Here is a 21,933-nt window from a genome sequence, read left to right as displayed (position 1 = left end):
ACAACAGCAATGGTCAGTGAACTAAAAGCTTGCTTATGGTTCTAAGGTTACAGATTTGGTTTAGTGACCTGACTGCCCAAATAGGGATGTCATCAGCATCTCCCTAAACACTTTGCTACCACACAGATCAAATTGATGCGAGTTTTGTGACAAGATGACACCTATTATCACAGTTTGGAAAATACACATACAGTTTTAGAGATAGTGATCACATTCTTCACAGCCACTGAAAGTAAGATGCAAATCTTTTTAATTTTCAGTGAATACATTTCTATGTAAGAGGAAAAACCACTGTCTGGTACAGATGAGCAGGGAAAAATAAAGGAATGAAGTAATTGAATCAGTATACAAAAATAGCTCAAAAAGTATAGTTCAGGAATTGTCCAAGTATATTTATGTTTCCTCTGAATACGTGTAGGTGGCAAAGAAGTCCTCAGTCTGACACACCATTGCCTCAGAATGTCATCCTATTGCCTCATTGTGGGGCCCCATCACCTCAAGCTGGACCCCCTTGCCTCAATCTATGGACAATCTGTGGCCTCAGCTCAGGGCACAATCACCACAGCATGGAGCCCCATCTGGAGATGTTCTCTTGCATTGTATTTTTATGACTTGCTAATTTCTTCACAGAATTATCAGCATGGAAAAGCAGATAAAATGCTGCAAGATAAGGCTCTCTCTCAATTTCAACATAATATGGGTTTCCTGGAGTTTGTGTTTATTATGTTATTAAAATGAAACACTTCCAAGAATGACAAATATCCATCATTGACTTGTAACTTAAATATCACTATTGGATAGCACAAATCTTAGCCAAGGAACACAGGTTATGTTTTAGATCATTCCCTCCCCCATCCTGGTTGAACAGAAGATCAGGAAGCAAAGAACGAAAACAGTTTAAAAAGCAGCTCAGGTGGAAGTACTAAGGTACATCCCCTGTAACAGTCTGTCTATCTCCCATGAATTTAAGGAGATACCTAGGTTTCCAGGTGCATTATTGTTTCACCCAACTCCTGACTGGGCAGATTTTAAAACACTTGCAGATGCTCCTATGCCACAGAAGATTGTATGTCACCTATCCCACAAATTTTCAAATACTCCTTAAAGAAGAAACTGTTTTGGCTGCTGGGCCAAGTCTCTAAAGGGATTGGATTGGCCAATTTCACTTTCAAAGCCTCAGCAGACTCTGCAGTCCTAACGGCCCTCTGTGCCCATCTAAGTCTTATGCAGAAACACTTTTAAACACAAGCAAGTGCCAAACCAAAACAAAAATACCATCAGGTCATAGAAGTTTTAAGGCCCAACAGTAAGGAAGAGAATGTCCCCAAAGCCCTTGCTCTCTCCTTTTCTCTGGTCTCTATTTCATACCATCACAAGGACCATCTAGGCTGACTGGCTGAGAAAAGACAAAGGAAAAACACACACACCACAAAAAAACCCAAACCAGTAAAACAAGGAAAACATGATGGGAGAGCATGAAGTATTCCAAAAACCAAGTTCATGTTTTTTGAAATTATTTTAAAATGCCAATTATTTTACAAATCCATCCTTAAGCTAAAATCCAGAAATTAATTTTCTACTAATAAATACTTCATTTTAGTCTTCAATCGCTCCTCTGAAGAATTTAACTTTGTCAAACTTCATTCTCTCTCCATAGACAACATCAATGATTGCTTTTTTACTGGAGGAAAAAACCCCAAAAGATTACTAACCAAGATTAACTAATTTTTCATAGAAGCAAAAATACACACAAGATACTTAGTACTCTGTACTGAGCAGTTCCTAACAGAAAATAGTAAAAGAAATTTAGCACTGTTATTTCTGTTATAGTTATTCTATCCTATGCAGTTTTCCTGCTGTTTCTAAGAATGCTGCATAGGAATTTTAATCACAGAATTTAAAAATATATACATCTTCAAATGCAAACACTAGTAGCTTTTCTTATGTTCTATAGCAAGAATGAACAAATGCAAATATTTGCATACTAGAGTAAGACTTGTTTCTGAAAAAAACATGTTTAACAGAACCTTAAGTGCAAAACTTCAGCAAGGCATAAAAGTAACATGAGCTTAAATTATATTCTGCCAGAAACAATGCTGGACTATATTTTAAAATGCCAGTTTTCCTAACATTCTGTGAAAATTCCAGTGAAAAATTCTGGTGAAAAGAATTCTGGTGAAAAATTCTGGTGAAAAACCAGAGCTTCACAAGCATGATATACTTTGCTGTTTGTTACATCTTCTCGAGATGCTCTGGTACAAATTCTGTACTTTTTTACAGGAGCTATACACCAATGATAGTCAGGAAAGGCGCAGGATTTAGTTATCTCTACTGTGGTCTCCACACAAACCCAAGAGATTCGGTGGTTGGTTAATTTTTCCAGGTACAGCCCTCAAGTGCAGAACACAGCCCCGCGCAGGGCAGGGGGAGCTGCTAAACCTCATCCTGAGGGAACTGCGGAAGGGTGACGACCGCGGGGTTTTTAACACGCTTGAGGCAAGCAGCTTACAACGATCGTTTCAGCAGACCTAATTCCCACTAATTACACCCAGCCAGAACACATCACAAAACTCTTATCCAAGCATGGCTCCAACGTGTTCCTCATAATGCGGTAACCTCAAGGAATGGCGCGAGGGTCACCATAACTCACTCCCGAAGCCAATGGCACCAGACGAACGAGGGCCGATGTCCCGTGCGGTGCCTCAGAAGAACATCTCCCACCTCTTTCCAGTCCCTCCGGGGAGCAGAGGGAGAAGCACGGCACGGGAGAGGGATGCAAACTGTGCCTGAGGGCGGCGTGACTCAGTTCTGGCGGCTCAACGCCAGCCGAAGCCTCCAAATACAGCCCCGCACAACGTGCTCGGGAAACACCTACGTACGTGCCGCTCGGACAGGGACTCAGGCAGAAAGACAACGATTTCAAACAAAATTAAAAAATAAAAATTATATTGTGATTAAAAATTGATATACATATATATATATAAAGCAGAACACATCTACCTTGTTTGATCTGGAAAAAATTACCACAGGAGGGGAGGAGATACCTATCGCTCCCTTCCCGCCGCCCCCAACCGCCACGCACTCGCTCTCCGGGCACCGGCAACCCACGACACGGAGTATCGGAGGCCCCGCTGCCACCACACCGGGCCAGGCCGCCAGGACCCGGGAAGCAGCAACTCCCAACCTCTCCCCCTTAGCGGCTTTGTTGTGGCAACTGCGCAGGCAACCGGGCGGATACTCACACGCACGGGAGAGACAAGAGCCAGAAAGAGAATGAGGAATCACGCAGCTTTACCACCACCGTCCAGACGCCAGGCTCCTTACGCAGCCCGGACCGGCCCCCTCGCGTCGTCGGGCGTGGAAAGGCGGTGCCTGAGCGGGGCGGGAAGTGAGCCGGGGGGAGGGGCCGGCCCTCGTCTCTCTTTCTGCCCCCCCACAGGCACCTACTTTCCTCTTCCCGACCGCAGTTGCGGCTCTGGTGGAAACGGGGAGGAAACTGAGACTCTCGCTGAGGCAATGGCACCCATGCTGAATAGATAGTGCCCCAGTTTGAGGTGATGTGTCTCTAGGCTGAATTGATGGGTGCGCCAAGTCGAGGCGATGGTCACCAAACTGAGCTGATAGGGCTCCAGCTTGAGTTGGTGCAGACATATGCAGAGGTAATGGCGCCTTGGGTTGAGGCACGAACCCGATGGGGCTGTGTGCTGAGGTGGTAGTGACCCAAGAGGTGGTGAGGCTCTGGGTTGAGACAATGGTGCCCCAGGTTGAGGCAATGGGGCTCCATGCTGTGGTGATTGTGCCCTGAGCTGAGGCCACAGATTGTCCATAGATTGAGGCAAGGGGGGTCCAGGTTGAGGTGATGGGGCTCCACAATGAGGCAATAGGACCACATTCTGAGGCAATGGTGTGTCAGACTGGGGTGCCAGCACCCCATTTTGAGGCAGTGGCATCCCAGGCAGTGCCCCAGTTGAAGAAATGAGGCACCATGCTGAGGCAATGGCTTTTCATGTTTTAACTACCACAGATTGAGATGATGGTGCTCCAGTCTGAGAAGGTAGTGCTCTAAGCTGGGATGATAGTACTCCTGACTGAGGTGCTGGCAGCCCACTCCACTGACCCACTTTGCAGTGATGGTGTCCTATGTTAAGGCAACGGGACCCCAGGTTAAGGCAATGGCCCCAATGTTATAGTGGCAGGGCTGCAGGACCAAGAGACATATCCTGAGGAAATGGGAGGGTGGAGAGGAAATGATCTGAAGGGCTTCTAGGAACATCTGACCCAAATCTTTGGGATAAAGTTTTATCAGACAAAATCTGTCTCCTGTTACAGAGACAGATTATTTGTATGGTTTCCACTGAAATGTGTCTGCAGTTTACTTTTTTAGTCAAGTCCAAAGCATCTACCATTGCTGGGAAAGCTTTAAAAAGGAAAGAAAGGTTGGCAATAAGCCAAGGGCAATAAGCCCTTTTATTCCATAAGCCTTTGAGAAAGAATTACAATAATTTAATTGAGTTTCTTGAAAGGTGTCAAATAAGATCTAAGATACTGAGAAATATAACAATCTCTTCTTCTCACTCTATTACCTAGGGTTCACAAAACCAACAGCATCCACTGTTAGTAAATTTCTCTCTCCTGTGATTGTTTCTAACAGTGTTAGTTAACACTCTTCTATACTACCAGGTTTAAAAATTCACAAGCACTTCTGGGTTTTGTTACCCAAGAGCCTTTTACGAATTTTTATATACTCTTTTAACATGACTGTAACTACAATGTAGCACCATAGTTATGAAAAAAGCATGTAATTAGTTCAAAGTTGTAAGTATTCTAAGAGTAGAAACTAAGCAAGGTGTTCTACATGCCCCTTTTTTTGCCTATAATGTAAATTCCTATTCTAATTGATAAATGGTAAATTGCTAGCCTTTACAGCAATGTAATCTGAGCCAGAAAGATTCACAAAACAGAAAATAGATTTGTCAAAGCCCTTAGGAAAGTATTATTTTTAAGTTTGTCTAAACATTTTAAAGGTGCAAATAAGGTGAAGCTTATATCATGCAGTACTGTGAAGATAAAAGTTGCAAGATTGTCACTAAAAAGAGATGTATGTTCAGGTCAGTGGGACTTAGTTTAGGGTATGTTGTAAGTTATATGTGTATGTGTAAATTATACTCCTGGTTCAAAGCAAAGAATTGAAGATGCTTACTCTTCTCCCAGATAAAACATCATTTCTGTTTCAAAATTAGATTAAAAATCTTGGTTTGTTAGGAAAGATATTTGCCATAATGCTTGAATAAGGTAGAATCTGAATCTCTTATTCATAAACTAGTTCCATGGCTGAGTAGTTACAGAAAGACAATAAAAGAAGCCTCAGTTAAGAAAACTGACCTCTGAAATCCTTTTGTCTTGTACAGAAAAACAATTTATAAAGGACAAGAGGGAATGTTCAAATAACACTGAGGTAAATTTGAAAATTGCCATTGACTTCAGTGGAGCTAGGATGTCATCCAGAATATTAGAAATTGTAGCTAAGGTTAAAAAGTCAGAGAATCTTGTTATAAACTAAAAGCAAAACAATCAATTCTCTCTCTAGATGCATAGATATATACTTGAGTTGATTTAGACATATCTAATTCAGGGTAAAATGGCCAAATCCTAGCTAAAATTGGTGGGATTACTCATTTAGACAAGAACTGTTTTTCTGAGTAAACACTGCAAGCCTAAAGTGTGATTGCAGGTAGGTTTATTTTTTTCATCTTCCTCTCCACTTCTGATAATTAATACTCTAAGAAGAAAATAATCTCTGTTTACACAGGACTAAAAACATCACATGCTCTGCTTCATGTTAATTTAAAAATTCAATTCCCTTAAGTACTTTTGACTGAGGCTGAGACACTTACCTGAACGCACTTGCATTAGAAGGCCTCTACACACTCTGGTTCCATGTGTGGAAGGAACTCTATTAAGATTCCAGAATAGATCATAGAATCATAGAATGGTTTGCATTGTAGGGGCATTAAAGATCATTTCATTCCATACCACTAGACCAGGTTGCTCAAAGCCTCATCCACCCTGGCCTTGAACACTTACAGAGAGAGGGCATCCACACCCTCCCTGAGCAACCTGGGCCAGTCTCTCAGCATCCTCACACTACTGATTTCCTAACAGCTCATCTAAATCTACCCTCTTCCAGTTTAAAGCCTTCACCCCTTGTTCTGTCACTACATGCCCTCTATAAAGTCCCTTACTGTCTTTCTTGTAGGCCCCCTTCAGGAACTGGAAAACAGCTATAAGGTCTCCCTGGAGCCTTCTCTTCTCTAGGCTGAAACACCCCAACTTTCTCAGCCTGTCTTCATAGAAGATGTGCTCTAACCCTCACCTTTATGGCCCTCCTCTGGACTTGCTCCAGCAGGTCCATGTCCTTCTTATGCCAGAGGCCACAGAACTGCATAGAATACTTCAGATGGGGTTTCATGAGAGCAGAGCAGAGGGGTAGAATCACCTTCCTTGACCTGATGGCCATGCTTCTTACGGTGAAGGCCAAGATATGGTTGGCTTTCTGGGCAGCAAGTGCACATTTCTGGCTCATGTTGAGATTCTCATCAACCAACATCCCCAAATCCTTCTCCTCAGGAGTGCTTTCAATCCCTTCTCCACCCAGCCTGTATTTGTGCTTGGGATTACCTTGACCCAGATCTTGAACTCAGTCCAAAAATCTGTATTTTCTGACACCTTTGAGAAATAGTGTGTACTGGGAGATGCAACTTCACTTTTTTTTTTTTTTTTTACAAGATGAGAATAGAGAATAAAATAACTTTATAGGAAACCTTCTGGTGTGTTGTGCCTTAACTAAAAGCTTCCAGATTCTGCAAGAATCTTTCTGTTTGTCTTAATGGTTTTGAAAGAACCTTGGTCCTCAAGCACTTCAGTGAAGCATGAGGATATTTTGGTATATGATAGTTCTCATGGGAACAGATTGTCATTGCAATAGTGTTTTCACTATTACATGATAATTTTCACCTTTAATCACACTAGAGACATTCCTTAAATAATAAATTTTGGACACTCTGTATATGGTCTGAGCAAGTATTTAAAAGCTCTTTGTGCAATTTAATATTCATCAAATAGAATAAAATTTGTAACAAAATTATATTTAAGTTACTGTGGTGACTTTGGATCAGATGAAGGAGCCCTGTCTCTTTTGGTCAGTGACCACAGTGAGAGCTAAAATCCCTCCAGAACTCTTTCGGGATTTTGACAGGAAATACATTGTTGTGCCAGCCTCTAATAGATGAAGGTATGTATATATATATATATATATATATATATACTATTTTGCACATGAATTAGGCCATACCATCAGACACTGGGGGTTAGGTTAGAACAAGTTTAGAAAATACTGTGGTGGAGTAAAACAGTTGTAACTGCGAGTCCTAACTAGCTTTGTGCCTGTGCTGTGCATGGTTGCCTTATAGATCTGCACCATAAGCTGAACACCCTGTTACAGTGAGGTGTTGGGCCTGCGGCTGAGTCTTTGGGACACCTGCACTATCCATGCTCAGTGCCTTAGATCTCCCCAGAAGCATGAGGAAGTTTGATGTCTGGTTTAGAAAGGTGCTATTTGGGCTCTTAAAGTTATATGGAAATGGAAATGTTCACAAGGTCGAGGCCTTGGTATTCATACCTTTTCTGTGTCAGTTTGTATAGCTCATTTTATAAAAGTAACTTAAATAGTTTTACAGAACGTAAATCAAAAGTACTCCAACCTCATCACAAACTGCTGCTGTTTAAAGGATAACGTCAAGGCTGTTTTGCATGTTAGGATCACCAGAGTAGTGGCGATTTGAAAAGCACTTCCCAGAAATCCCAATACCTGGTAAACACTCCTACAGTGCTGAACTTACTGAATGAGGTATCTGCTCTTAAAATCAAAGCCCACGAGTAAATGCTTGTGAATCCACTTTATTAATTAAGCACAGTCTGGCTTCCCTTGGGAAAGTATTGCCCTCTTCCAAAGATATGAAGGTCTCCCATTCTTGCCTGTGGTTGAAGACTAAAACCTTCAAATTCAGGGTAGCTGTAATTGCACCATGCCTATGACAAGGTGAACATGCATCCTGAGCACTAACTGCAATATGGCAAGGATTTTGCCATGAGAAATTTGTTTTCAGAATCATTGGAACATTTCAAAATGTTATAACATCTGATGAGCCAAGGGAGGATAGTAATGGGAGTGCTTGTCAGGCTTCCTTTGGAGAAGCAGGGCCATGTTTTGCAGAACTGTTGTTCTATAAACTTTTTTTATGGTCTCCTTTGGCTGATTAAAGTGGTGAAGGCACGGGGGAGGTACAGCGCTCACTCATAAAGGGGTTTTGGACCTCAGAGACGCCCTAGGTCAACGCTTTGCCCTGAGCTCAGGCCAGGGTCTCGATGCTAGGGCCACACCATCCCGAACCCCACCGGGCCAAGCCGCGGCCTGTGCGCTGCAGCCCAGCTCTGCTAGGCTGCCCGAGGCGGAGAGAGGCCTGGTAGCTTTCCGCGGAACCCGGCTCAACACCGCAGCCGCCACAGATGCCCGCGTTATGGCACCTTCCCCTCCTCAATTCCTCACAGCGTGGTGGTTTCCTGGCCTGTGCGCGGAGTCGCTTTCGCACCCCGCCACAGCGGATCCCCACGGGACACACTCCGCAACACGGCAGTCGGACCCCGGACTGGGGTGGCGCGGCCGCCGCGCAAGCCGCCGGTACTCCCGCCCGCCCGCCCGCCGGCAGGCACCGCCCCCGCCTCCGCCTCCTCCCTCTGCTGGACACCGGGCGGCGCGGCGGGGCCTCCCCGGCTGCTGCCACGGCTTTCGGCTCCCGCTGCCCACCGGCGGGCAGCGCTGCCGCCTTAGCAGCCGCCAGGAAGCGGCCGGGCCGCCGCGCACCCGCCTGCCGCCGGGCATGAGCTCCGGCTCCCCCGGCGGCCGCAGTGGTGCCAGTGGCGGCGGCGGCGGGCGGCGGCGGAGGCGGCGAAGGAGGACAGGGGGGGCCCTGGGAGCGGCGACCTTCGCAGGGGGCTGCCGTGGCGGGAGATGCTCTTGCTCCCAGCGGCGCCAGGAGCAGCATGTTCCCCGGTGCCGACAGCGCTAGCAGCACGGCAGGGCAGCCCGAAGCGGCGGGGGCCACCGCCCCCGGCCCGCTTGGCTCGCACGGCCCCGGCGGCGAGGCCGGCCGTCGCAGCGCCCCAGCGGCCGCCGCTGTGGCTGGCGGCGGCGGCGAGGAAGATGAGGCGGCGGAAGACGAGGAGGACGAGGATCCCGGCTCGTCCCGCTTCGTGCTGGCGGTGGGGCTGGGGTTGCTGGCCGTGTCGGTCGTCCACCTGGGGCAGGAGCGGGCCGAGGCGGGGGGCGGCGGGCCGCCGTGCCTGGCCTTGCTGCTGCTCCGCCTCGTCCTCTACGCGGGCTGTGCTGCCGTCGCCGCCGCGCTGGGCACCCTGATCGCTCTGGTGTGCCGCGGCCGCCGCTGCCTGCCGCCGCCGGACTTCATGGCCACCGCCGCAGCTCCGGCCCTGCAGGGCGCTGGGGTAAGTAACGGGAGGGGAGGGGAGCGAGCGGTGCCCTCCCCGCCGCCCGGAGGGCAGGGAGGAGGGGAACGGAGGGGTCCCGTTGTCCACCCGCGGCCCCAGGAGCCTGCCCACTCTGCCACTTGATGGGAAAAAGTATGCTGGAGGGTAGCAGGCGTACGAGGAAAAATCAAGGCTTTGTTCTAAGGGGGACCTTCGTATCATGGGAATGCTTGTATATCATTTGTTGTTGGCTGCGTCTCAAATCCTTTTCTGCTCTTGTAGTTGAAATGTCATTTGTAAAAGAGAGAAACGTGCTCAGGGATTCAGCGTTGCTTAAATGCGTGCGCTGAAGTTGGGCAGCTTCGGATAGTGTTAGCTTAGTGCCTTGAAGTGCCAACGTGTGTTCAAACTGCTGCAGACCTCCAAGCAAAAGATAAATTTATTTTTTGTACATCTTCTAAAATGTACCACTACGTGTTCTTGTAGCTCACTTCTTACTTAGTGTCCTTTTGTTACTTATGAACGGGACTGGTAGGACGAGGTATGTGGAGGCTGTCTGCAGATGCCGGTCAAAATAACTTTGCTCCCGCCTATGCCCCGCCTTCTGTCAAGTCATCCCAATGCTCCAGAGCTGATCCCAGACAGGCCTGAAAAACTACTGCTGGAAATGAGCATCTGCCTGCACTCGTGCTCAGCCCACGGGTGGATGGATGCGGTGTTTGACGTCACAGCCCGTGACTCCGGTTGGGTGCCCTTGGCCCCGCACCGATGAGTTGTAGGACTTGGTGGAGTGTGTAAGTATGTGAAGCACTGCAGCAGTAACAGAACTATCCCACTGCTGTTTCACTTTTGTACTGTCCAGCAGGATACCTGAGAACTCTCTACAAAGAAAAAGCATAATTTGTGCCATCTTGGTGAACATCCTGGCTGTTCTGCTGACCCAGCTGATTACTTTATTGCATGTGCTTCTCTTGTTAGCAGCAAGTAAATAATGCTGTAGTTTCTGTCTTTTTGGGGCTGCAGATGATGCAGCTGAATGTGCAAAAAGAGAGGGTGCTGGCAGGGCAGAGAACTTAGAAAATACTTGCTGATGTGGCTGTCTGTCTTTCCCTCTTTCCAATTAAATCAGCTAACAGCCTGCAGTAGTGTTTTATTCCTTCATTCTTTGACATAGGGAGAGAAAGAGCCTGTGTTGGTGAGCAATATATTTTTCCAGGCCTGCATTTAATGGTAACTGGCAGGACACTGTTGTCAGTGGAAGGGATAATTTAGCCAGGGTTTGGTGGCTTCACTGAATAATACAACTTGCAAAGGTGCATTCAGGATCTATTTGTGGCAGTGGGTGTGTGTGATGCACATTTTGTCTTTTCAGTAGACTTTTAAAATCCTCTTTGCTTTGAAGACTCAACATCATACTCAGCTTCTTGATGGGAGTGAAGAATAAATAGCGTGTAGGAGCATTAGATGAGGGAAATGGGGAAGTGGGAAGATGTAACTCACAAAGTCATTGAGTGATAAGCAGAAGGTGTACCTATTTATGTAGTGTATTAAGTGGGTACAGCTAGGGACTGTTCAACTGGTTTTTATTGTAGGAATGCTGAGGGAAAGATATGTATTAAGTGCACAAGCTCCCGAGTTGTAAGGACTACATGCTTTTGTATTTCACCATTCAACTACCTTACACCAAATGGAAAAAAAAGTGAATCAGTAATAAATTCTGGTTGCATTCAGATTTGTGAGATTAAATATTTCAGTGGTAATCCCATAGCTACAGTGCATTTATATGCTTGTGTGGAAAACTTACGTGAACGTCTTGGCTAATCTACTTTTAGCAGAATGTACCATATACATAATACAAAAATTGTTTATATTAACTTAATAATTGAAGTCTCCCTGCTGCTGCATTGAGAAGCAAATTTCAGATTTGTGAAACAGCCAAACAATGAAAATCTGTTTAATTTGGGAAGCCAAGAACTGATGGAAAAACCCAGTTTCTCTCTTTCTCTCCCCCCTTGTGACAAGCATAATCCATAAACCCATCAAACAGGAGTGAAACGAAACTTTTCAGAGAAAAATAGTAATTTTTGGTTTCTATACTGCTAACACTTTGTTTTTGTGGTATGTTGCTGCCTTTTTCTCTTCAAGATGTTCTTCTGTTGTGTCTAGCCATTGATTTTATATGTTAGTAGTGCCACTTGCTCTTACTTTGTGTGGTCTGGTATGTGGTGTTTGGATTTATTGTAGCTCTATGGTATGTTTCAGGCTGGAACTGAAACCTGATATTTAAAAGTCACTGCTATACCAGCAGTACCTGCTGCAAGACATTTTCCAGAATTGTTTCTTTACCATGTTTCAGTTAAATGCTTTCTTTTCTTCCCCTTTTCGCTGTTCTCAAAATTTAATCTGGTTGTATAAAAAGGACTGTCAAAAAAGGAGCTGCTCTTTTGTGCTTTCAATTTAGAAGCAGTAATTCCAGGCATCTTATTTGGGTTTCTCATTCCTTCAGTTTCCAGTTTTGTTGATTTCTTGCTGATACAAAATGGCTTCAGGCTGCAAAGCTCATTGACATACTTCTGAACACAATTTTGTGTATGTTCAGGAGATTTCTGAATTCCTGTCTTGGCAACATGTAGGTGAAGAAAATAATAGCATCTATATAGGCAGCATATAGAAATACAGGCCTTTCACTAAAATGTTTATTGCAAAATGCACTCCATACATTTCTCTTTGAAAAATGCATAGGTTAATATTTTTATTAAATATCTGTTTGTATTTACACCGCTTTATTATCATTCAGAAGTTACTCTCCCATGTTTCATAGAGCCCTATGATCCTGTTGTCTTCTCTGGGGGCCAGTAGTAAGACAGTAGTTAGAGTTAGCATTTCTTCGATTTTTGGAGCCTTGTTGTGCCTTTTCCTCAAGAATAGGGAAGAACCCTCTGATGGCTTGGTAATTCTTTGTTTGTTTGTTTTTGTTAGGAAAGATTCTTACGGTTGGTGTCTTTCTCTGCATGTGTTGTATGTCCATGAACTCAAGATTCATTTTTTGCTCTTTGGTTTTCACGCTGGGGTTAACAAATGAGGAAACACTTAAGTATTCAGTAATAAATATTTACTCTAGTGGGAGTCAGGCTCAGCTCTTGGAAAGTGAGTGGGAGCACTCTTGATCAACTTCAAAGGGCTTTGGATCGAGTTCTTTATGCCTCACTGTTTTCTGAGTTCTCAGTTCTGTAAGCACTTACAGTGTGAGTTCAGTGCTTGATTTTCATGGACCTGTTCATGCAAGTGAATAACTTGGGTGAGGAAGTGTTGCAGATTCAGACTTCAGATGAGCAAGGGGTATGGCTTGTGTTGTTTTGCTTGAACTTGCTGTTTACTTAGGGAAGCCCTCTTTTCAAATGTGAGGCTGTGCTTTGACCTAAGTGTTGTCTGTGTAAACCTTTTAGGAACTGAAAGCTGAAGGCTGTTTTGCTAAAGTCAGTTATCTAGGCAAGAGTATTTGAAATCTGCTGAGAACTTCGAAGCAAGGTGTGCAATTTATACCCCCATGATGAGGTGCGTTTCCAGCATAGTGAGAGCTCTGATTGCAAGGTAAATCCTGGCAGTCTTCTGGCTTCCATATAAAGCTTTGTATTTCTTTCAGTGTTTTTCATTTCATTGGAAAAAGAATACTATGACAGGTGTCATAGTATTTTTAATTTTGGTACTTGTGGGCATTAATAATATTGATAAATAGGTTCTATTGAAATAGTGGGAATTGAAGAATCAAATGACAGCTTGAAATTGAGCATTGCTACTCTCAGGTATTTTTCAGCAGTTCTCTGCAGCTGTTTTATGACAAGGTTATTTGTAGTAGAAAGGGACAGCAAAGTGCAAGGCAGCAAAAAGGCATGGTGACCCAATGGTACTTTTAAAGAAAATGTCAGTCTTAAAAGGAATTTTCACTTTTGATTTATCAGTGAACTTGCACATACCAAAAATGGGCCTGGTTAGACATGTGTCACCTTTTTAAATTCAAGGTTGCTGCCTACGCTGCTGTTGACTTGTGTGGTTATAGGAGAGAGGTTTGAGTCATTGAGAACCAAGTTAGCAAAACTAGTGGGAAAGAAAATGCTTTTTCCCACATTTCTGGTGTGAATGGCTTCTCTGCCTAAAAAGCCTGAGAGAACAGTTTTCTTTTCAGCATAGTGTTTTGACTCTGAATCAAAGTAAAAACCCTGAATAATAGGGAGCTGGGTTTTCAGCTTCATTTAAATAATGCAAAAAACAAGGATTAGTTTATTCGATATAAGGGCTCCATTTTAAATTCAGATTAAATAAATGATACTGTGTACAGAGAATGATCTACTTAGTTGTCTTGCAACACTAACAGAATGGTAATTAAAAGTGTTTCCAGCTGAAAGGTTACACTGGTAACGTCCCGGTTTTACTTTCCTATGATTAACAGTTGTGAATAATTTTAAATATTTCTTTACAACTCATCTCCTGGCGTATTTGGTCACTCTTGTTCACTTCTCTTCAGTAGTTCTCCATTTTCAGAAATAGTTTGGTATTAATGTTCTGTCCCTGAGGGAGAGACATGCATAACTGTGGTTTATGTTCCTAAGGGTTGTCCTGCCTTTTATTGTGGGCTTTTTGTGAGTCTGGCATTAATGGAAGGGCGTGGGTAAATCTTTCTCCCTGGATCAGCTGATCGTTGAACTCTCTGAGCCTACAAGATAGTTTTTATTTAAGCCATGGGAGGATGAGTAAGGAATTATTGGAAACGGTCTGACATGGGGTAGCAACTTAACCTAATTTAAGTATCTTACCATGTCCAAGCTGAGTGCTCAGCTCTTCTTGAGGAAAATAGGGGAAGTGGAGAGAAAGGACATGCAGTTTTATTTTCTGCCACTGCTGGACTTTTACCATTGGAGGAAGCTTGTGAAAGTAAACTTGCAGGGGCCCCAGCAACTGTAGGAAGTGCCAGTGGTGGACATCACTTTCAGGTGTGATGCAAAGCTGTTCTTGATGAACTGTTTGGAGCAGCTGTCAGGGAGAGAAGAAACTTCCTAACTCTTTTCCATCTTCATTTTTACACCTTAGTAAGTCTTAAAAAGTATTTATGGGGTTTTTATCAACCTAAAGCCAAGCATGTTCTGTTTGTCTCATTCTGTGGTCCATTAGGGAATACTGAGAACTCTGATAGTTCTGCCTGTCATTGTAGCCTCTGCTTGCTGGTCTTATGTTGTGTTTGTTTTTGATCATCTTGGGCTTGCAACCAAATATTCTGATCTATTTCCATTCTTTTAATTTATCACTTGTTTCTGTATTGAAAGTAGAGGATATATTTAAGTTTGGCTTGTTCTTAACTGAACTGAGAGTATGATACATTTGTTCTTACTGTTAACCTACCCATACAAGAGAGAGCATTCAACTTTCGATGATGAAGGTGGCTTTACTACTAGGCAAGTCCTGAAATTAAAATAATGAAGAGATATAAGATTGCCTTCCAATCTCAGGAATATTTTAAAATTTTGAGAATTTTGCATGAATCTCTCAAACGTTCACTTACAGTTCAGTGGGGGCCTGTGACACTTTGGGACCTGTGGTTTGGACATTTCTGCTATAGTTTGTTTTAAGGGATCTGTGGAATATTTTTTATTTTTAGGAATTTATAAGCTTTTTCAGAATTTATGTTTTGTAGAGACTGCATGCATTGTTTATATGCAGGTGTATCTTTGTAGTGATAATTTTAGTCTCACAGGAGCCTGATCTCAGGAAATGTTTTTCAGACTCATATCCCTTTTTTGTCCTAAAATTCCTTGGCAGCAAACACTTAGTTTTCTACACAGCCATTCTGCCATAATGTATATTTAGAAATTGTCTTGTCATGCAACCATTTGTATTTCCTTCCACTGTAACCTGTGTCATCTTCTGTTCTGCATTGTATCGTGCTTGACATTTAATTTTCTCAACATTGTATTAGATTGACTTTTCATGTTTTGCTGTGGATCAGGCTGCTTTTACCTTTATAGGGACTGTTTCTCATTTTTCAAAAGTGTTTTTTGACTGTCAATGTAACTAGGGAGCTAGTTCATTTCTGATAGCTGAGACATGCTGAGTCTGTAAGGAAGATAGGTGGTGGGCTCACAGGCTTCTGGGTTCTGGCAGGGGAGTGCTAAAGGTAAAACCAAAATCTCTGTAATAAGGGCAACAGTGAAAGCATCTTGCATTCAAGATACGCTTTGAAATTGAAAGAATGGTACACATGTATCAGAAATATTCTGAAAATCCGTTCAAGTTCCTTCTTGATGTCAGTTCTTGGTTCTTTGTGTTCTGCAAAGGAGAGAAGCCAAATTTACCCAAGGAAAAGGCTATTATGTAGAATATCCCTTCCGAAACTGCCACCTTGTTAAGTGAATAAAAAAAAATACTAAGTCTGTGTTGTGCCCATGGAAGGACTGGATGTGCAGTCGTTCTGTACCATGTTTATCCTATTAAGCATGCACAGTAAATTAGAACAAATTACTGTTAATAAAATCAATTCATTCTTCATGTTTTGTGATGCTCTGTTAAAAAGACAGAACACCTTACCTCTGTAGGGTAAAAAGTCATGTGGGAGGGAGGGTATAGCAACAGACAATGCAGAGTTTCTCTCTGATCATCATGCTGAGACTCTGCAGCTGAGGCATGAGTCTGTGCAGGTTTTTCTGGCTTGCCAGCAACTCAGCCTTCCTAGCACATGGCTCTTTTGGCCTTGAAGTACAGTCTTGTCTGTTTTTAACAGAGAAGGAGAGTGTGGAGATGTTCACTAGACTGGGACTGTGCGTGTATCCTGAGAATTCACAGAACCTTTTACTTTTGATGGTGATATTAAAAATGTCAGCAGAGAATAATGATGTTTTTTTTTCTGAGCAGAAATCTAAATGCTAACTTGCTAATTATTTCTTAGCTATCCTGATGGGAATGAAAGTATTAACTGAGAAATGTTTCATTTTCATATTCTTACCTGGGTAGTATCATGTGAAATTTCAGGGCGGAATGTCCTTCACTTTTTGTTATAAAGTATTTATACTGCTACAGTTTTATCAGTTTTGAACATGTTACATTTAAGATAGGAGATCCTCCATCTAATAAACACAGTTTGCATGTGCTTGTAGAAGCTAATATATTAGTGGAAATAAGATACGGTGATATTATAAAATTGTTATTGAGATAATGGTGCTTAACATTATAGGATTAACATGCTTTAAATATGTTGATTTTTAAATTGGTAGTTATGGTATCCCTTAATATATGTAGATTAATGCTTACAGTGACATATACATACTTGCCTGGTAATCTAAAATAGAACTATAGATATTAATTAAGAACATTAATTCTTCTCTGTGACTGAATTTAATTTTTTTTCATCATAAATTGAAGTAATATTTACTGCTGTGAGAAAATATCTATCTAGATCAGTTGAATCTGAGTTTATGGAGGGTATAGTGAAGTATTATTTGAAGTTGTGACTTTATAATCAAAGTCCAGTTTGATGTTAATGTATGTTTTACAAAGAAAAGAAGAAAGTTCGTAGGGCAGCAGTGAGTAAGTAGCTATGAGTAGCTGGATAGTTCTTGTATGCTGAATTAGACGTAGTCTTTGCCCTTTAGGTCTGAACATCTCATGCACAATGCCCTTTTATATTGTCCTGGGCTCTGTTCTAGTTTTGTTGTAATGAAGTTAATGGAATTGAAATAATTGTTAATTTTTCTCTGCTTCTGGCTTTACCTGTATGGGAGAGTAGGTCTGTGTGTGGCGTGCATATAGCATATGACTGGCTTTCTGGTGTTATGTTTTAAGAATTGTATTTGATGACTGAAGGTTGCGGACAGATTTCTTGATAGCACAAGAACTCCTGTGTTCTCTGTGTTTTGCCATTTATTCAGCATAGTTGTGGAAACAGCTTCTTAATTCTTTATTATTTAGCATTTATAGTTTTCTTCAAAGCTAATTTTAAATTACTTATTTAAACGAATAAATGACATTAACTTAATTTTTACATTTGTAGGAAATAAAAACTAAGAAAAATTTCAGACTCGGTGCCAGCATTTGGTCTGTTTTTTTTTTTCCTGGGTCTTTCAGACCATTGCATGTCCTAAATAATTCTCAAAAGCATCAAACAATGAGTTTTACTCAGAAGTCTCCAGGAAGTACACGCATCCTTTTTCTCAGCCTGTAAGCAAATTCAAAATTGGGGAAAACTCAAACTGTTCCAGGAAACAGGCCTCCCTGTTGGCAACCTTGTTCATTGCATGTGCTTTCCAAATGTGCTCCACTACTTGGCCTTCAAGTCATTTTGTCAAGCTGTATTTAAGTTTCAGTCTGGTTTCTGCCATTCTTCAACAGTAAACTCCACAGTGGGGCCCAGGTTTTTTGTGCTTAGTGCAAGCCAGGAATAAGGGGAAGATACCAGGTTTTAATCAGTATAAAAGAGCATCTAGGCTAGAGCTTTGACCTTGTTAAATTCATGTATGAACATCTTTGGCTCAGTCAGGGTTATGCCAACTGCCTCATGAAATGTAGCACTGTTTTCCTTTAGATGAATGACACTAAGAAAAATGTGAAAACATTCAAGTCTAGGCTTTCTAGCTAAACCTGTTCTCTGCATATGCCCTCCATCTGACTTGAGGCAGAGGTGGGAAGAAAATCTTCAGTGAAATCCAGATTTTTCATTCAGCTGTAGGAGCTGATCTTCAACTGTGAACTTTCTGAAATCTGTTATCACAGGTGCTGGTAAACCTGTGTTACTGGATTGTTACTGTTGCTGTTAAGGTGTTTGTTGGCATATGTCATCAACCAAGGGGTGCCTGGTTATTTATTTTTTTTCAATCATTATTATCATAGGAACAGATTTTTTTAATGGAAAATCTAAGCTGGAGAGTTGATGGAAATTTCCTGTGTTGCAACCTTGCGTTTGTCATGTGCATCTGAAAGAAGAGCCTGGCTGCTTCTTCTCTGTACCCTCTGGTTTGGTAGTTGCAGACAGCAGTAAGGTCTCCCCTGAACTGCCTTTTCTTAAGCCTAACTCAGTCAACATCATACCAGTGCATTTAAACACTCAAATTCAAACACGATTCAAATGTTGTCCAAATGTTAGATTTTCATCTATTGTTGAAAAATCGTTTTTACACAAAGTTGGTTTTAAACAAGGCTTGTTTCTTGCTCTGTGTTTTTCTCAGACTGTTCAGGGTGCTTTAGGTAATACCTCTGTAAGTATAGAAGATTGCTCAGAAAATCCAGTACACTGTGCATGTGCCTTTGCCCTTCAGTATTTACAGTCACCCTGCAGCAAAATCACCATTGCTAAGGATGATACTCACCTTTTAAATTCTTTTTGATCACTTATCTTGCTTGAGGTTTCCCATGTTAAACTTTGGTGTTACTTTTTTTTTTTTTTTTTTAAATGAAAAGCCAGTTCTTTTTAGAAGTCAAACATACCAGCCTGAGAGGATGCAGTCAATGAAATACATTGAAGCTGAAGGGTGAGCTTGTATCTTGATATTTAAGAGGAGGCAGCATTTCACTGAAGCAATTGTCTACCTTGTTCTTGACATGAGTGTTCAAGATTAAAACATAAAAGCATCAATTCTTGCTTCATGAAATGGTGTTGATTGGATTGGGGTGTGGAGCAAGCTTCTTGTAATCATGGTTCCCCTCTGAAGAGATTTGTTTTGTGTTCCCTTGGCTGTAAAAAAGTCCTGAACTGTGTCAGGTAATGGGGCAAAACTAAGAGTACAGCATTTATAATTTTCTTATCTTGCCTTGTAGTTAAACTAGTTTGAAAGGAGTAATTTGGCTAGTGCTTCATGAAAGCTCTTATTGATGCTTTAGGCCATAAAAAATACTTCCTGTGAGCTATGTACAAATAAGAAGCACTGATGCCTGAGTTAGGGGCTTCAGGTTACCAACCTCTATGCAGATATGAGGGGGTTTAGCAGAAGGTTTAGTCTTGTCGGATACCCAAGCTAGCCTGAGTGTTAAGGAAGATGGAGCACAGAGCTTCAGGCAGAATTGTAGCCTTGTATTTTTTTCTTCACAGACTTGAGTGACTTTTCTTAATAGGTTTCTCAATCCCTTCCCCCTCCCCAAATATATTCAGAATGTTAAATGTCTCAGTGAGTCTGCCTCTTTTAAAATTGGAGTGTTATGAATCATCCAATTTCCTGCTGCAAATAAAGCAGAAAAATCCTGAAGCAATTGTGTGACTAGCATTAACACAGCTTTGCATGGAGGAAGCATGGCAGTGTTAGCAGTCAGAGGTGATGTACTGGGGCCTTACCAATATTGTTGTTAGGTGTTCTTCCAAACAGCAAAAATACTTGCTGCAGCAATTTAAAGAGGTGTGGTCTAAGCATTTACCAGCACCATGATCAGGTAAAAGAGGACTATGAAAATTTATAGTCGTTCACTATTCAGATAATCCTCTGTCCTTACTCCTCCTTAACTACAGTTTTCATAGTAAGAGGCACTGCAAATGAAGATAAATATGATGAAAACTTGAAGCTCTTGCCAATAATAGTGTTGTCAAGAGGGAAAGGAAATTGCTGGAAGAGCACAGCCATGGTCTCAGAAGTGACTGGAAGAAGTCTAGAGAGTGTTGCTGCACTCAGTCCAAAGCTGGAACAAATTAACTGTGGATGGAAGGAGGGCACTTAGCCTCTGAAAAGTATCCATGGCAATGCTGTGTCTTAAGTGTAAGAGAGTCTGAACAGCTTTATTTTGCTGTTAGGGTAGTGCTTAGACTCCTTCATCCATGTCCCATTAGATGTGTTTTATATTACTCTACATGCATGTATTTGCAGTAACAGGAAAACCAAAATATAGCCTGCAAATCGGCTGAAATAATGACATACTACTTTTAAAAACATTAAGAGTGTTTTTACTTAGACCTCCCTTAAGCTGCTTTCTTAGTCTCCATTTGGTGAATATTGGAGGGATTGTGATATTTCTGAAGCACTGCCCTCCTCACTGAGGAAAGTGAGCTCCCATCATGGGGACTGAAAGAAAATGGCTGGGAGTGGGGACAGTTTCTATTTCTGACTTTGAATTGCACTCCTTTCTGTGTAAGGACAGCATGAATCACTGCTTTTTGTCTGCACCCTGAAAAATGTTTCTCTGTCTGCCCACCTTTTTGGACTCACTGAGAGCTAATACTTCAAAATAGACAAATGTCTGTATAGTACAGCAACTTAAAACGCAGAGGCCAGAAATGTCTTTGAAGGAAGAAGTACGAAAGAATATACGCCAAAATTGCTGTAGGAGATCCAGGGGCTTCATGAGGCTAAATGAAGTCCATCATGGCAATAGGCTGAAAAGAAGCTATATTTGCTATTGACCTGTCTCTTGAAGATCTCCTAAAACTGTGAAAATATTGAAGAGTTGCAGCTGTTTTATTGAATGTATGTCCTCTTCTCAGTGCATTGAATTGCAAATGCGTACATCTCCCTTCTACCAAAAAACCCCCAGCCTTAAGATAATTTGGCAAGTTGTACTGCCAAATTGTATGATAGGCAGTTAGTATGTTAATAATGAACAATGTATAATAATCTCCTAGACAATTAACACACATTCATTTTAACCATAAGGGGGGACAGTGTTTGTATAGGAACCAAATTATATAATATTATCACCTTGACTTCCAGTTTTATTCCTTCTTTCATTTTTTGTTTTTACTGTCTTCTTATGATGAATATTCTCTTTGAATTTCAGAGTAATTGGTCTGGAAGTTCCCATCCAGACTCAGCCCAGTCAAGGAGAGTGGTCATTTCTCACAACATGGATAAAGCACTAAGAGAAGGTGAGTCTTAACTTGGACAAAGGCTCATTAGACTCTGAATACCTCTTGCCTTCTTAGCAAACCATGACTGTGTAATATTCCAGGATTTTAGAATATGACTCTGGTTTCTTCTGTGATATAAAATTAAAAGAGCAAGGTCTTGGTTTACCCAAGAGGTCCACTGTAGTAAGTAATTTGATTTTTTTTTTTTTCAATTTAACTGATACCATATCATTTCAGTGGCTGTTTTTTACAGAAACCTACAATAAATACAATAGTCTTTAAAAAAAGCCTTGACATTATCAGCACTGAGTAGGAGGCAGTGTGGTTATCTGGAGAAGGACAGCAGGTATTACAGATACTTTGGGAAGACAGCTGTTTTACACTTCCCTCCTGTTGATTGCACGTAGGACTAACTCATGTTTCTGGGAAAAATACTGGAGCTGTCTTCATTTAAGAATTTATTGAATGTGGATTTGAGCAACCTGGTCTAATGGGAGGTGTCATGAAGGGGGATTGGAACTAGATGATCTTTAAGGTACCTCCCAACCCAAATCATTCTGTGATTTTGATTTATCCTGCAGATCAGT

General features: G+C 42.0%; 2 protein-coding genes across 2 annotated transcripts in view; one reads left to right on the top strand and one right to left on the bottom strand.

Annotated features, from left to right (window-relative positions):
- The window catches only part of CFAP97 (cilia and flagella associated protein 97), a 34,767-nt gene extending 31,735 nt beyond the window's left edge, over positions 1–3,032 (bottom strand). Inside the window, exon 1 of the mRNA XM_008491870.2 lies at positions 3,001–3,032. The gene's annotated coding sequence lies outside the window, so the exon portion shown is untranslated. The remainder of the gene's footprint in view (positions 1–3,000) is intronic.
- Positions 3,033–9,434: 6,402 nt separating this feature from the next.
- SNX25 (sorting nexin 25) overlaps positions 9,435–21,933 on the top strand; it is an 81,559-nt gene continuing 69,060 nt past the window's right edge. The window contains exons 1-2 of the mRNA XM_030450208.1: positions 9,435–9,558; positions 21,277–21,364. Coding sequence (XP_030306068.1) covers positions 9,520–9,558; positions 21,277–21,364 — 127 coding nt within the window. The 5' untranslated portion in view covers positions 9,435–9,519. The remainder of the gene's footprint in view (positions 9,559–21,276; positions 21,365–21,933) is intronic.

The sequence above is a fragment of the Calypte anna genome, chromosome 4A (genome assembly GCF_003957555.1).
Source record: "Calypte anna isolate BGI_N300 chromosome 4A, bCalAnn1_v1.p, whole genome shotgun sequence".
Taxonomy (NCBI): Eukaryota; Metazoa; Chordata; class Aves; order Apodiformes; family Trochilidae; genus Calypte; species Calypte anna.
The sequence above is the reverse complement of the archived record's forward strand: the minus strand, read 5'-3'. Positions and strand labels throughout refer to the sequence as shown.